Source organism: Pristis pectinata, chromosome 4, assembly GCF_009764475.1.
Source record: "Pristis pectinata isolate sPriPec2 chromosome 4, sPriPec2.1.pri, whole genome shotgun sequence".
Lineage (NCBI taxonomy): Eukaryota > Metazoa > Chordata > Chondrichthyes > Rhinopristiformes > Pristidae > Pristis > Pristis pectinata.
Genome location: NC_067408.1, coordinates 4,132,342 through 4,147,071, shown reverse-complemented (window position 1 = coordinate 4,147,071; position 14,730 = coordinate 4,132,342). Strand labels below are relative to the sequence as shown.

The following is a 14,730-nucleotide window of genomic DNA, read 5'->3' as shown; positions in this document are numbered from 1 at the left end:
TCCCTCGCACCCTGTCACCCAGTCCCCCGTCGCACCCAGTCTCCCTCGCACCCTGTCACCCAGTCTCCCTCGCACCCTGTCACCCAGTCCCCGGTCGCACCCAGTCTCCCTCGCACCCAGTCACCCAGTTCCCCGTCGCACCCTGTCACCCAGTCCCCAGTCGCACCCAGTCTCCCTCGCACCCTGTCACCCAGTCTCCCTCGCACCCTGTCACCCAGACCCTGTCGCACCCTGTCTCCCTCGCACCCTGTCACCCAGACCCTGTCACACCCAGTCTCCCTCTCACCCTGTCACCCAGTCCCCGGTCGCACCCAGTCTCCCTCGCACCCAGTCACCCAGTTCCCCGTCGCACCCTGTCACCCAGTCCCCGGTCGCACCCAGTCTCTCTCGCACCCAGACACCCAGTTCCCCGTCGCACCCTGTCACCCAGTCCCCGGTCGCACCCAGTCTCCCTCGCATCCTTTCACCCAGACCCCCGTTGCACCCACTCTTCCCCCCACCACCCCTTCCCCCCCCCACCATTCCCCTTCCCCCCCAACCACTCCCCTCCCTCCACCGCTCCTTCCCTCCCCCCCACCGCCCCCAACAGAAATGCCATAATTGCTTCCCAGATGTAAAGCCCGGACTGTTTTGGGCGATTCCTGGGGCAGTGCAAGGTGACTTTGGTGGGGGCAGAGCTGCTGTTGGCATCTGAAGCAATAACAGGACGTGTGCTTGCCAACACTGGTCCTTGTAAGGCGCCAGTTCCTGTTTATCTCTCAACTTGAGCTGACAACGACACGAGTCAGGTTGTTGGTTGTGAAATCACGAGCTTGGCACTGCTTTGAATGAGATTTAAATGTAGTTGTGACCCACACTCAGCAGTCCTAAGTTGAGCCCTCCTGCCTGTGCTCCCTGCCATAGCCCACACACAGGCTTTCTCCCACTGAACTCTGCTTTTCCAAGATTGTAGCCCAGCTCACTGGCGCCAAGTGCTGTGGGTGTTCTCGGCTGGCTGAGCACCCATGTGGATTCCTAAACACAGAAACAGGCTCTTCAGCCCACAACGTCAATGCTGACTATTAACCACCTATCCACACTAACCCCCTAGGTCTGTAGCCTTCTGTACCCTGGTGATTTAAGTGCTCATCCAGATACTTCAATGTTGTGAGCATCTCTGCCTCCATCACCCCCTTGGGCAGGTTCCAACCACCCTCTGGGTGAAAAATTTCCTCCTCTGATCCCCTCTAAGCCTCTTCAAGGTTCAAGTTACTTTATTTTCATTCACCCACATGCTATGAAAACACACGGAGGAACGAAATGTCATTTCCCCCAGACTCACGCAACAGAGGACATACATAGAACAGAAGACATACAATAAATGCAGACAAAAAAAAATGGTGTAAGTACAAATAGTGCAAAAACGGTATATGCAGAATACAAATTTAGTGCAGGGTTAGTGCAAAACCGAGTTGGACGAAGAAAATACAGAACTCAGTGTGTTGCACTAATTGTACAAACATGTTCAGCAGCAGCCGAAGTTCTTATACGCCGTTGTGCAAACTAGGGCTTTTCCTTCCCTTCCCCTATACCCCTATACCTCTTGGTCCTTCCCCTGTACCTACACCCTCCCATTTTGGACACCTCTGCTGCAGGGAAAGTATTTGTGGCCCTTGTAATCATGTACACCTCTAACAGATCCCCCCTCAGCCTCCTCCCGCTCCATGGAAAACAAACCCAGCCTGTCCCCAGAACTGAAACGTCCTGGTGAACCTCCTCTGCACTACCCCGGAGTCCTCGACTTTCGTGATCTCAGCCTGTGGCAGTGTTGGTCAGCCACTGAGTCCTGAAACCACCTTAGACCTCCATCTCTTTCCTGATTGGTTGTAGCTGACCCCTGCCCCTTTCTGATTGGGTGTTCCTGAGTCATGTTTCTGCCTGATTGGATGCCATTAGAACACAGCACAGTACAGTACAGGAACAGGCCCTTCGGCCCACAATGTCTGTGCCGACCATGATGCCAATTTAAGCTAATCCCATCTGCCTGTGGATGGTCCATATCCTTCCATTCCCTGCCTGTTTATGTACCGTGCGGGCAGGCACGGTAGTGTAGCGGTTAGCGTAACGTTATTACAGCGCCAGCGACCCGGGTTCAATTCCGGCCGCTGTCTGGAAGGAGTTTGTACATTCTCCCCGTGTCTTTGTGGGTTTCGTCCGGGTGCTCCAGTTCCCTCCCACATTCCAAAGATGTATGGTTTAGGAAGTTGTGGGCATGCTATGTTGGCACTGGAAGCGTGGCAACGCTTGCGGGCTGCCCCCAGAACACTCTACCCTCTCTACGTGTGACTAATAAAGATCTTATCTTTACCTGACCAAAAGCTTCTTAAACACCGCTGTCATATCTGCTTCCACCAGCTCCACTGGCAGTGCGTTCCAGGCACCTCTTGTGTTTCTAAAAAAAAACCGCCTCATAAATCTCCTTGAAACTTTTCCCCTCTCACCTTGAACCTATGGTCTAATATTTGACATATCCATCCTGGGGGGAAAAGGACTCTGAATATCTGCCCTATCTATCCCCTTTTTATCAGGTCTCCCCTCAGCCTCTGACACTCCAGAGAATACAACCTAAGTTTGTCCAACCACTCCTTGTAGCTGATTCTCTCCAATCCAGGCAGCATCCTGGTGAACCTCTTCTGCACCCTCTCCAAAGCCTCCACATCCTTCCTGTAACGGAGCGACCAGAACTGCACACAATGCTCCAAATGTGGCCTGACCAAAGTTTTAAACAGCTGCAGCGTGACTTCCCAACTTTTATACTCCATGCCCTGGCCAATGAAGGCAAGCATGCCATAGTGGTCGTATCTCAAATAACGATGAGTCAGAGTACAGGAAGGAGAGAGGGAGCTTAGTCACGTGGTGTCATGACAATAACCTTTCCCAGCAAACAGAAGAGCTGGCCATTGACTTCAGGAAGGGGCACGGTGCACCTACACCTGTCTACATCAATGACAGCTGAGGTCGAGAGGGTTGAGAGCTTCAGTTCCTTGGAGTGAACATCACCAATAGCCTGATGTGGTTCAACCACATAGATGCCACGGCCAAGAAAGCTCACCAGTGCCTCTACTTCCTCAGAAGGCTAAAGAAATTTGACACTTGCTAACTTTTACCGATGCACCATAGAAAGCATCCTTTCCGGATGCATCACGGCTTGATACAGCAACTGCTCTGCCCAGGACCACAAGAAACTGCAGAGAGTTATGGACACAGCTCAGCGCATCACGGAAACCAGCCTCCCCTCCATGGACTCTTGTCTATATCTCTCGCTGCCTCGGTAAAGCGGCCAGCATAATGAAAGACCCCACCCACCCGGGTCATTCTGTCTCCTCTCCTCCCCTCTCCCATCAGGCAGAAGATACAGGAGCCTTAGGGCATGTACCACCAGGCTCAAGGATAGCTTCTATCCCTCTGTTATAAGACTATAGAATGGTTCCCTTAGACAATGAGATGGGCTCTTGACCTCACAATCTACCTTGTTGTGAGCTTGCGCCTTATTGTCTACCCGCACTGCACTTCCCCTGTAGCTGTGACACTTTACTCTGTATTCTGTTATTGTTTTTACCCTGCACGACTCAATGCACTGTGTAATGAATTGATCTGTATGAACGGTATATAAGGCAAGTTTTTCACCGTACCTTGGTACAAGTGACAATAATAACCCAATACCTCTTCTGCACCCTCTTCAAAGCCTCCATGTCTTTCCTGTAATGGGGTAATCAGAACCTCGTGCCCTTTCCTAATTGGCAGCTGCCTCCTACCTCTTCCTGATTGGCTCGTGTCTCTGCCAGATCACCACTGATGTCCCTGCATGTCTCTCTAGGTCCTGCTTCCTTCCAAGGAGATTGTCCTGGCTGGGAAAGACGCAGCAGCCGAATACGACGAACTCGCTGAACCTCAGGATTTCCACGATGACCCAGAGTGAGTGAAGAGTGCGGCTCGTAAACTGCTGAATGTGGGGAGGGGCACGCCCAGCTCTTTGGGGGTTGTGGGCAATGTATTGAAGGATAGTCAACAGCAGAAAGTGGTCACTTACCAGCGGTTGTGAGTCAGCGAGCTCTGCTCGAGTCGGTGAAGTCCAGTCAAGTCAGCAAGATCTGATCGAGCCCCAACTGTTTGCGATCTATATTAGTGAGTTAGTTGAAGAGACAGAGCCTGATAGATCAAACTTGTCCGATAGGTCCCCCAGCTTGTCCCACAGGGGCCCCCGATTTATCCTACAGTATAAATTGTAGATTGGGAATGAGCTGTGAAGTTACGAAGAGATGTAAAGTTCCTGGCCAAGTGCGTTGTAGACGCAATGCAGTCTGGAGAATGTGTCAATTCATTCACAAGTCAGTAAACTAGAAAGGATGACTGAAAGTTGCCTCACAGGTGGATAGGGTAGTTAAGAAAGCTTATGGGGTGTTAGCTTTCATAAGTCGTGGGATCGAGTTTAAGAGCCGCGAAGTAATGATGCAGCTTTACAAAACTCTGGTTAGACCACACTTGGAGTACTGTGTCCAGTTCTGGTCACCTCATTATGGGAAGGATGTGGAGGCATTGGAGAGGGTGCAGAGGAGATTTACCAAGATGCTGTCTGGATTAGAGAGTATGGATTATGAGGAGAGACTAAAGTAGCTAGGGCTTTACTCTTTGGAGAGGAGGAGGATGAGGGGAGACATGATAGAGGTGTACAAGATATTAAGAGGAATAGATAGAGTGGACAGCCAGCGCCTCTTTCCCAGGGCACCAATGCTCAATACAAGAGGGCATGGCTTTAAAGTAATGGGTGGGAAGTTCAAGGGAGATATCAGAGGGAGGTTTTTCACCCAGAGAGTAGTTGGTGCATGGAATGCGCTGCCTGGGGTGGTGGTGGAGGCTGATATGTTGGTCAAATTCAAGAGATTGTTAGATAAGCATATGGAGGAATGTAAGATAGAGGGATATGTGGGAGGAAGGGGTTAGATAGTCTTAGGTGTGGTTTGAAGGTCAGCACAACATGATGGGTCAAAGGGCCTGTATTGTGCTGTATTGTCTATGGTTCTATGAATTTTTTTCTAAAGGTGGACGCTGAATCATTGGTGTTGGAAGGGATTTGGGCATCCCTGCATCTGAAGGAGAGTTAGGTACAGCCAGCCATCGGAAAGTGGCCATCATATTGCTATACTGAGGTAGTGATCAAGGTTGTGCTGGTTGGTTCAAGAACTGAATGGTTGAAGGGAAGTAGCTGTTCCTGAACCTGGTGGTTCTCAACCCTGCCTCAGGACCTGTGCAATAGGACCGTCCAGGGTTTTGACCCGAAACTTCGACAAATCTTTTCCCCCCCACAGATGCTGCTGGACCTGCTGAGTTCCTCCAGCAGATTGTGTGTTGCTCCAGATTCCAGCATCTGCAGTCTCTTGTGTCTCCTGGAACCTGGGGCCACAGTCTCACAGAAAGAGTTAGTCTTGGAATAAAGAAAGGGGCCTTCAGCCCAGCAAGTCTGTGCTAGCCATCAGATAGACAGTGGTGAAAAGGTGTTTAGCACACTGGCCTTCATCAGTCAGGGCACTGAGTCTAGGAGCTGGGACGTTATGTTGCAGTCGTTGGTGAGACCGCCCTTGGAGCACTGTGTACAGTTTTGATCACCCTGTTATAGGAAAGACGTGGTTAAACTGGAAAGAGTGCAGAGAAGATTTACGAGGATATTGCTAGGACTCGAGGGCCTGAGTTATAGGGAGAGGTTGGCCAGGCTGGGTCTTTATTCCTTGGAGCATAGGAGAATGAGGGACGACCTTTTAGAAATGTTTAAAGTTATGGGAGGCATAGATAAGGTGGATGGTAACAGTCTTTTCCCCAGGGTGGGGGGGTCCAAAACTAGGGGGCATAGGTTTAGGGTGAGAGGGGAGAGATTTAAAAGGGACCTGAGGAGCAACTTTTCCACGCAGAGGGTGGTGAGTGTATGGAACGAGCTGCCAGAGGGAGTGGGTGAGGCAGGTACAACAGTATCATTTAAGAAGCACTTGGATAGGTACATGGAGGGGTGGGGCTTGGAGGGATATGGGCCGAACGCAGGAAATTGGGACTAGCTGGGTGGGCACCGTGGTCGGCATGGACTGGTTGGGCCAAAGGGCCGTGCCTTATTGCTCTATGACTCTACCATGGGTGCGATGGGCAGAAAGGCCTCGCCGGTACGATCTGCGGACTAACCTCCCTGCCCCGTCCGTCCCCTCTCCAGTGTCGTGGCCTTCCGGAAGTCCAACAAGGTGGGCGTCTTCATCAAGGTGGTGCCGCAGAGGGAGAGTGGAGCTGTCAACGTCAGCTTCAAGCTGCGCTACGACTTCAGGAACCCGCCGGGGGCCATCCGGCCGGCTGACGAGGGGGAGCTGAGTGCCGAGGTCATCTGGCTGACTCAGCATGTCGACCTGAGCCTGGGACCCCTGGCTGCCTGAGGCTGGGACCCCCACCCCTCACCCCCCTTCCCTCGGGCAGGTGGGGTTGTGAGGGCCAACACGTACACACACGCACACACAGCCGATACTGGGTCCCCCTCCCCTTCCACCCTCCCCTCTCACCCCCTCACCCCCTCCCCCTCTCTCCCTCTCCCTCCTCCCCCTCCCCCCCTCCCCTCTCCCTCCTCCCCCCTCCCCTCTCCCTCCTCCCCTTCCTCTCCCCACCGCTGACCCCCTGCCCCAGCGGGTGAGAGGGTCAGAGGGACTGGAGCTCATCCGGAAGCTTCTTTGAGCGTGCGGGAGAAACGTGACGAGAGACTCGACACAAACCTCTTCGCGCGCCTCGTAAACCGGTCTGCTGGAGGAACTCGGTGGGTCAGGCAGCATCCGTGGAGGGAGATCAGCAGCCCAGGTGAAGGCTCTCGACCCAAAACACCGACTGTCCATCCCATTCCCCTCCCCACAGACACTGAGTTCTCGACCCACTGAGCTCCTCCATCAGATCGTGTGTTGCTCCAGATTCCAGAGTCTGCAGCCTCCTGCCTCTCTCTCAGTTGCCGGCTTTTGAACAAACTTTCGATTTAAGTTGCGCTCTGTCTCTGGGTAGACTTGAGCAAGATGCTGCAGGGCTTGTCTCCGTGCACCGGGCGGTCCGGAACTCGGCGGGCTGAGCACCATCTGTGTTGGGGGAAGGAATTATCGACTTTTCGAGCCGAAACCCTGCATCAGGACAATTCCTCTCCCTCCCACAGATGCTGCTCGACCCGCTGAGCTCCTCCAGCAGATCGTTTATTGCTCCAGATCCCAGTGTCTGCAGTCTCTGTCACTCTGCGCTGCGTCGCGCGCACATTTGAGGTGTGTGGGGGGGGCGATGTACCAGGCAGAGAGGAGGCTGCAGTGTCCCGGAATACACCCCTCCCTCCCTCTGTGGCCCCCTGCCCTCCCTCGCCCAGAGCTGTAGCTTGACTCAGAGCCCACAGTATAACTCCGATCCATCTGGCCCCCACGCTGCCCGATCTCGGACCTGTCGTCCTGGATCCAGACCCAAAGCTGGGAGACACTATGCACGGGAGAAATGCAGTCACGCCGTTACAGTCCCTTCCACCCCGCCGTTGGCACGCGCGAGGCTAGGACGAAAAGGCCGTTCAGCCCATCAGTTGCTCTGCTGCGTTGTCTGACCACCACCTCTTCCTCCAGCCCCCGCTACTGTCCCCACCAGCTCCCCCCACTCTGTGCGGCTCCCTCAGTACGCAACTACCTGTAAGCATTGTGCTGTGACAGTTAATGTTCTAGTGTATTAATGTGTAACTTATATCGACTAAACAATAAACACACAGTTAGACCCCTCTGGCTGCCTGCCGTGTGGTTTCTCAGACTGGTTTATCGCTAAGGCACCACTACAACATAGAACAGGCCCTTCGGCCCACAGTGTCTGTGCCAAACACGATACTGAATGAAACTAAATCTCTTCTGCCTGCACAGGATCCACATCCCTCCATTTCCTGCAGGTTCATGTCTTGGTTTATTATTGTCACTTGTACCGAGGTGCAGTGAAAAACCTGTCTGCAAACCGATCGTACAGGTCAATTCATTACACAGTGCAGTTACATTGAGTTAGTACAGAGTGCATTGATGTAGTACAGGGTAAAAACAATGACAGAGTACAGAGTGAAGTGTCACAGCTACAGGGAAGTGCATTGCAGGTCGACAATAAGGTACAAGTCATTCCATCTGGGTCCAGGAGTTGGGTCCGTTTCGCAGTCGTTCCTGGAGGTCGGAAGATCGCCAGCCCTGTAAGAAGATTTAAAAGAACATTATTAGTAATAGTAGGTGACATAGAATTTAAATTTAAAAGTGTAGAATGATTATAGTAAGGGTAATGAGTAGACCTGTGGAGAGCAGCTTGCAACGAGTCACCATGCTCCAATGCCATCTTGTGTCTATCTAACAACCTCTTAAACACCTCTATCGTATCTCCTCCCACCCACCCCGGCAGCCCATTCCAGACACCCACCGGTCTCCGTGTGTTATTTAAAAAAAAATCTTACCCCGAACATCTTTAAAATTTTCCCCTTCTCCCTTCTCACCTTAAATGCATGTCCTGTAGTATTCAACGTTTCTACCCTGGGAGAAAGACTGACTGTCTAATCTATCTACGCCTCTCATAATTTTACAAACCTCCATCAGGGCTCCTGAGAAAACACCCCAGTTTGTCCAACCTCTCCTTATAGCTCATGCCCTCTAATCCAGGCAGCATCCTGGTGACCCTGCATGCCCTCCAAAGCCTAGTTACTCCTTTTTTGGCACTATTTATTTATTTTTGTAATAAAGCCCCACAGCACAGAAACAGGCCCTTTGGCCCGTCTCGTCCACGCCGCCCTGATCTTCTGCCTAGTCCCATCTACCTGCACCAGGACCGTACCCCACCCCCCCCCAACCCCTCCCATCCATGTTCCTATCCAAACCTCTCTTAAATGTTACAATTGAGCCTGCATCCTCCACTTCCGCTGGCAGCTCGTTCCACACTCGCACCACCCTCCGAATGCCCTTAAATATTTCGCCTTTCACCCTAAAACTATGACCTCTAGTTCTAGTCTCACCCAACCTGAGGGGATAAAGCCTGCATGCATTCACCCTATCTATACCCCTCATCATTTTGTATACCTCTATAAGATCTCCCCTCATTCTCCTGAGCTCCAGGGAATAAAGTCTGTTCAACCTTGCCCTGTAACTAAGGTCCTCAAGTCCCGGCAACATCCATGTAAATTTTCTCTGTTCTGTTTCAAGCTTATTGATGTCTTTCCTGCAGGTAGATAAGATATCTTCATTAGTCACATGTACATCGAAACACACAGTGAAATGCATCTTTTGCTTAGAGTGTTCTGGGGGGCAGCCTGCAAGTGTTGCCACGCTTCCGGCACTAACATAGCATGCCCACGACTTCCTAACCCGTACGTCTTTGGAATGTGGGAGGAAACCGGAGCACCCGGAGGAAACCCACGTAGACACGGGGAGAACATACAAACTCCTTACAGACTGTGGCCACATTTGAACCCGGATCGCTGGCACTGTAAAGTGTTACGCTAACTGCTACACTACCGTGAGGTGACCAGAACTGCACACAATACTCTAAAAGGTGTGTAACTGATGGAATTGTTCTACTGGAAACCGGCGCGGTAATAATTCTTTATTAATGCTTAAACCCTCAACAGGTTAAATGCAAGGAGGGTGTTTCCTCTGGCTGAGGAGTGTGGGAGCAGGAGACACTGTCTCTGCAGGAGGGAGATGAGGGGAAATTTCTTCATTTAAGAGGGCGGAGAAACTTTGCAATTCTCTGCTCCGGAGGGTTTTATAGTAATTTTATGCCTTTGCACTGTACTGCTGCCGCAATACAACAAATTTCACGGCATCTAAGTTGGTGATAATAAACCTGATTCTAATTTACCTTCTTATCACCCTATCCACCTGTGTGGCCACTTTCAGGAAGCTATGACTTGCACCCCAAGGTCCCTCTGTACATCAGTGCTCCTGACTCCATTTATTGTATAAAACTAGTGTTAAAATATTAAACTGAAACCCTAACTAATGAAGGAAAACTGTGGACTTCTCCCCATAGTCCTGAGGTCAATGTTTATAACAACTGGCTATCCACGTCACTATTGATTTTGGGATCTTGCTGTACCCAGTTTACATAGAAACATAGAAAACCTACAGCACAATTCAGGCCCTTCGGCCCACAAAGCTGTGCCGAACATGTCCCTACCCTAGAAATTACAAGGCTTACCCATAGCCCTCTATTTTACTCAGCTCCATGTACCTATCTAACAGCCTCTTAAAAGACCCTATCGTATCCGCCTCCACCACCGTTGCCGGCAGCCCGTTCCACACACTCACCACCCTCTGAGTAAAAAACTTACCCCTGACATCTCCTCTGTACCTACTTCCCAGCACCTTAAACCTGTGTCCTCTTGTGGCCACCAATTCAGCCCTGGGAAAAAGCCTCTGACTATCCACCCGATCAATACCTCTCATCATCTTAAACACCTCTATCAGGTCCCCCCTCATCCTCCGTCGCTCCAAGGAGAAAAGGCCGAGTTCCCTCAGCCTGCTTTCATAAGGCATGCTCCGCATTCCAGGCAGCATCCTTGTAAATCTCCTCTGCACCCTCTAAATTGGTTTATTATTGTCACATGTACTGAGGTACAGTGAAAAACTTTGTTTTGCATGCCATCCATACGGATCATTTCATTACACAGTGCATTGAGGTCGTACAAGGTAAAACAATAACAGAATGCAGAATAAAGTGTTACAGTTACAGAGAAAGTGCAGTGCAGGCAGACAATAAGGTGCAAGGCCATAACGAGGTAGATTGTGAGGTCAAGAGAACATCGTATCATACTAGGGAACTATTCAATTGTCTTAACAGCGAGATAGAAGCTGTCCTTGAGCCTGGTGGTACGTGCTTTCAGGCTTTTGTATCTTCTGCCCGCTGGACGTTTCCCTCAATACAACACTTCAGGAGTATTGATTATGTGACTGGAAGTCAAATTTTATCTGTTGACCACTTCTCAGAAGAAGCTGTTTAATTCACAGTGACTGTGAACAGCTTCAGGTTCCTGGGCATCAACATCTCAGAGGAACTATCCCTGGCCCAACACATTGATGCAATCACAAAGAAGGCACACCAGTGGCTCTACTTTGCTCGGAGCTTGAGAAGAGCCGGTATGTCAGCAAAGACTCTTATGAATTTCTACAGATGTACGGTGGAGAGCATTTTGACTGGTTGCATCACCGCCTGGTACGGAGGCTCCAATGCACAGGATCGCAAGGTGCTGCAGAGGGTTGTAGACTCAGCCTGCTCCATCACGGGCACAACCCTCCCCGCCACCGAGGACATCTTCAAGAGGTGGTGCCTCAGGAAGGCAGCATCCATCACTAAGGACCCTCACCATCCAGGACATGCCCTCTTCTCGTTACTACCATCAGGGAGGAGGTACAGGAGCCTGAAGACCCACACTCAACGTTTCATGAACAGCTTCTTCCCCTCCGCCATCAGATTTCTGAACGGGCCATGAACCCATGAACACTACCTCATTGTTCCCTTATTTTGCACTATTTACTTATTTTGTAACTGAGAGTAATTTAATGCCGTTGCACTGTACTGCTGTCGCAAAACAACGAATTTCACATCATATAAGTCAGTCAACAGTACGGGCACATCATATAAGTCAGTGAACGGTAAGGGCAGCATGGTAGTGTAGCGGTTAGCGCGACGCTTTACAGCGCCAGCGACTGGGGTTCGATTCCCGTCGCTGTCTGTAAGGAGTTCGTACGTTCTCCTGTGTCTGGGTTTCCTCCGGGTGCTCCGGTTTCCTCCCACGTTGCAAAGATGTACGGGTAGGTTAATTTGGGTTTAAAATGGGCGGCGCAGACTCATTGGGCCGGAAGGGCCTGTTACCACGCTGTAAATAAAAAAAATTTAAAAAAGGGATCTGATCAGTCCTCTCCGGGACCTGCTCCATGCTGAGGGATGGCTCTCTGCCGCCACCTGCTGCCCATCCGATGATGAGGACACGTGAAATGGGCTGAGACGCTGAGAGGCAAAGCCGGGGGAGCCTCTGGGAGGGAGAGGGTCTCGGGGTGAGGGAGAGGGTCTCGGGGTGAGGGAGTTGGCCGGAAATGGGGAGGAATTTCTTCTACCAGGGGGTTGTGAACCTCTGGAACTACTACCCCAGGGAGCTGTGGTCCTCAGTATTTCCAAGTCTGAGACTGATAGATTTTTGGTCATTACAGAACATGGAACACTACAGCACAGAACAGGCCCTTCAGCCCACGATGTTGTGCCGACCTATATAAACCTACTCCACGATCAATCTAACCCTTCCCTCCTACACAGCCCATAACTGTCTATTTTTTTATTACATCCATGTTCCTATCTAAGAGTTTTTTAAATGTCCCTGTCGTATCAGCCATCACCACCGCCCCTCGCAGTGCGTTCCAGGCACCCACCGCTCTCTGTGTAAAGAACCTACCTCTGACCTTAAACTGATGTCCTCTGGTATTGGCCATTGCTGCCCTGGGGAAAAGGTGCCGGCTGTCCACTCTATCTGTGCCCCTCGTAATCTTATCCACCTCTATCAAGTCGCCCCTCATCCTGTGTCACTCCTAGAGAGAAAAGCCCTAGCTCGCTCAACCTTTCCTCATAAGACGTGCTCTCCAATCTAGGCAGCATCCTGGTAAATCTCCTCTGCGCCCTCTCAAAAGCTTCCACAGCCTTCCTATAATAAGATGACCAGAACTGAACACAATACTCCAAGTGTGGTTTAACCAGAGTTCTATAGAGCTGCAACATCACCTCGCGGCTCTTGAACTCAATCCCCCGACTAATGAAGGCCAACACTCCATACGCCTTCTTAACAACCCTATCAATTTGCGCAGCAACTTGGAGGGATCTATGGACTCAGACCCCAAGATCCCCATGTTCCTCCACACTTATCTTACACTTTTAATGACACAGGAGGTTATTTGGCCCATTGAGGTCTGTGCAATCTCTCAGGGAACGTGAAATCTCCACACAGACAGGTCAGGATCGAACCGGGATCCCTGGAGCTACAGGGTAGTGGGTCTACCAGCTGAGTTACTGTGTTAGCCATATCAGCATCCAAAGGGGTGTAGGGGATCTCAGAGTAAGGGGTTTGCTGTCTAGGACTGAGGTAAGGGAAGATTTCTTCACTCGGAGGGCAGTGGGCCATTGGAATTGTCGACTGCGGAGGTCGTGAAGGCTCAGCCAGTGCATTCAGAGGAGAGATCGATAGGGTTCGGGACCGAGAGGGACTCGGCAAAACCAAGGAACGAATCATTGTCGTCAGAAAGGGGAAGTCGAGAGACCACGTGCCAGTGCTCATTGGTGGGTTGGCGGTGGAGAGGGTCAGCAGCTTCAAACTCCTGGGCGTTGACATCTGGATGACCAATCACAAAATGATTGGTCATCCTTCCCAGCACCTCTACTTTCTTAGAAGCTTAAGGAGGTTCGGCATGTCACTAAACACTCAGACTTCCACAGATGCACTGCAGAAAGTAACCTGGCTGGTTGCACCAAGGCCTGGTACAGCAATTCCAACGCACAGGAACGCAAGAGGCTGCAGAGAGCAGCGGACACAGCCCGGTATATCATGGGCACAGTCCTCCCCACCACTGACAGCATCTACAGGAGGCACTGCCTCAAGAGGGTGGCATCTATCATCAAGGACCCCCACCATCCAGACCACGCCATCTTCTCGCAGCTCCCATCGGGCAGGAGGTACAGAAGCCTGAAGTCCCACACCACCAGCTTCAGGAACGGCGACTTTCCTACAACCACATGAGGATAGGTTGAGTGAGCTCGGGCTTTTCTCTTTGGAGAGGAGGAGGATGAGAGGTGACTTGATAGAGGTGTACAAGATGATAAGAGGCACAGATCGAGTGGACAGTCAGAGACTTTTTCCCAGGGCGACAATGACTAACATGAAGGGACATAATTTTAAGGTGATTGGAGGAAGGTATAAGGGGGATGTCAGGGGTAAGTTTTTTACACAGAGAGTGGTGGGTGTGTGGAACGCACTGCCGGCAGAGGTTGTGGGGGCAGATACATTTAAGAGAATCTCAGATAGACACATGAATGATAGAGAAATGGAGGGCTATGTGGGAGGGAAGGGTTAGATAGATCTTAGAGCAGGATAAAATGTCGGCACAACATCGTGGGCCGAAGGGCCTGTACTGTGCTGTAATGATCTAGGTTCTTGAACCGACCTGCACAACCCTCACCCTACCTCAGCAGCGGGACACTACGCACCACCTCTTGCACTACCGTGGACTTGTCTCTGATTGTGTGTTTGCACTAATGTTTTGTTTTGCACACTTTTCCTTCACTGACTTGTATAATTTATGTTCCTGTGTGTTGTCTGTACCTTCGTGCTGGTGATGCTGCGGTAAGCAGGTTTTTCATTGTACCTGTACCTCACTGCACTTGTGCACAAGACAATTAACTTCACTGTGGGGATGTTGCAGAAATTGGCAGCTGAGGTAGAAAACTAACTGTGGTCTTGTTGACAGACTCAATGGGCCGAACGTCCTCCTCCTGCTCCCAACTCTCATTCTTTTTTCGGGATCAGGCAGCGAAGTGGGTGAAGCTCAGGCGGCGCTGAATTACATAACAAACTTGATGGGCCGAATGGCCTACTCCTTGGCGCAGGTTTGTGGGGCGGCTGCTTCAGGCAAAGGTCGCGAAGAATTCCACAGGAGCAGG

The 14,730-nt window shown here is 51.1% G+C and overlaps 1 protein-coding gene across 3 annotated transcripts in view; it reads left to right on the top strand.

The window, feature by feature from the left end:
* dctn4 (dynactin 4) overlaps window positions 1–7,794 on the top strand; it is a 50,474-nt gene extending 42,680 nt beyond the window's left edge. For all 3 annotated transcript variants that reach the window (XM_052013810.1, XM_052013811.1, XM_052013813.1), the window contains 2 exons: window positions 3,857–3,954; window positions 6,233–7,794. In XM_052013810.1, coding sequence (XP_051869770.1) covers window positions 3,857–3,954; window positions 6,233–6,446 — 312 coding nt within the window. In that variant the 3' untranslated portion in view covers window positions 6,447–7,794. The remainder of the gene's footprint in view (window positions 1–3,856; window positions 3,955–6,232) is intronic.
* Window positions 7,795–14,730: the final 6,936 nt, after the last annotated feature.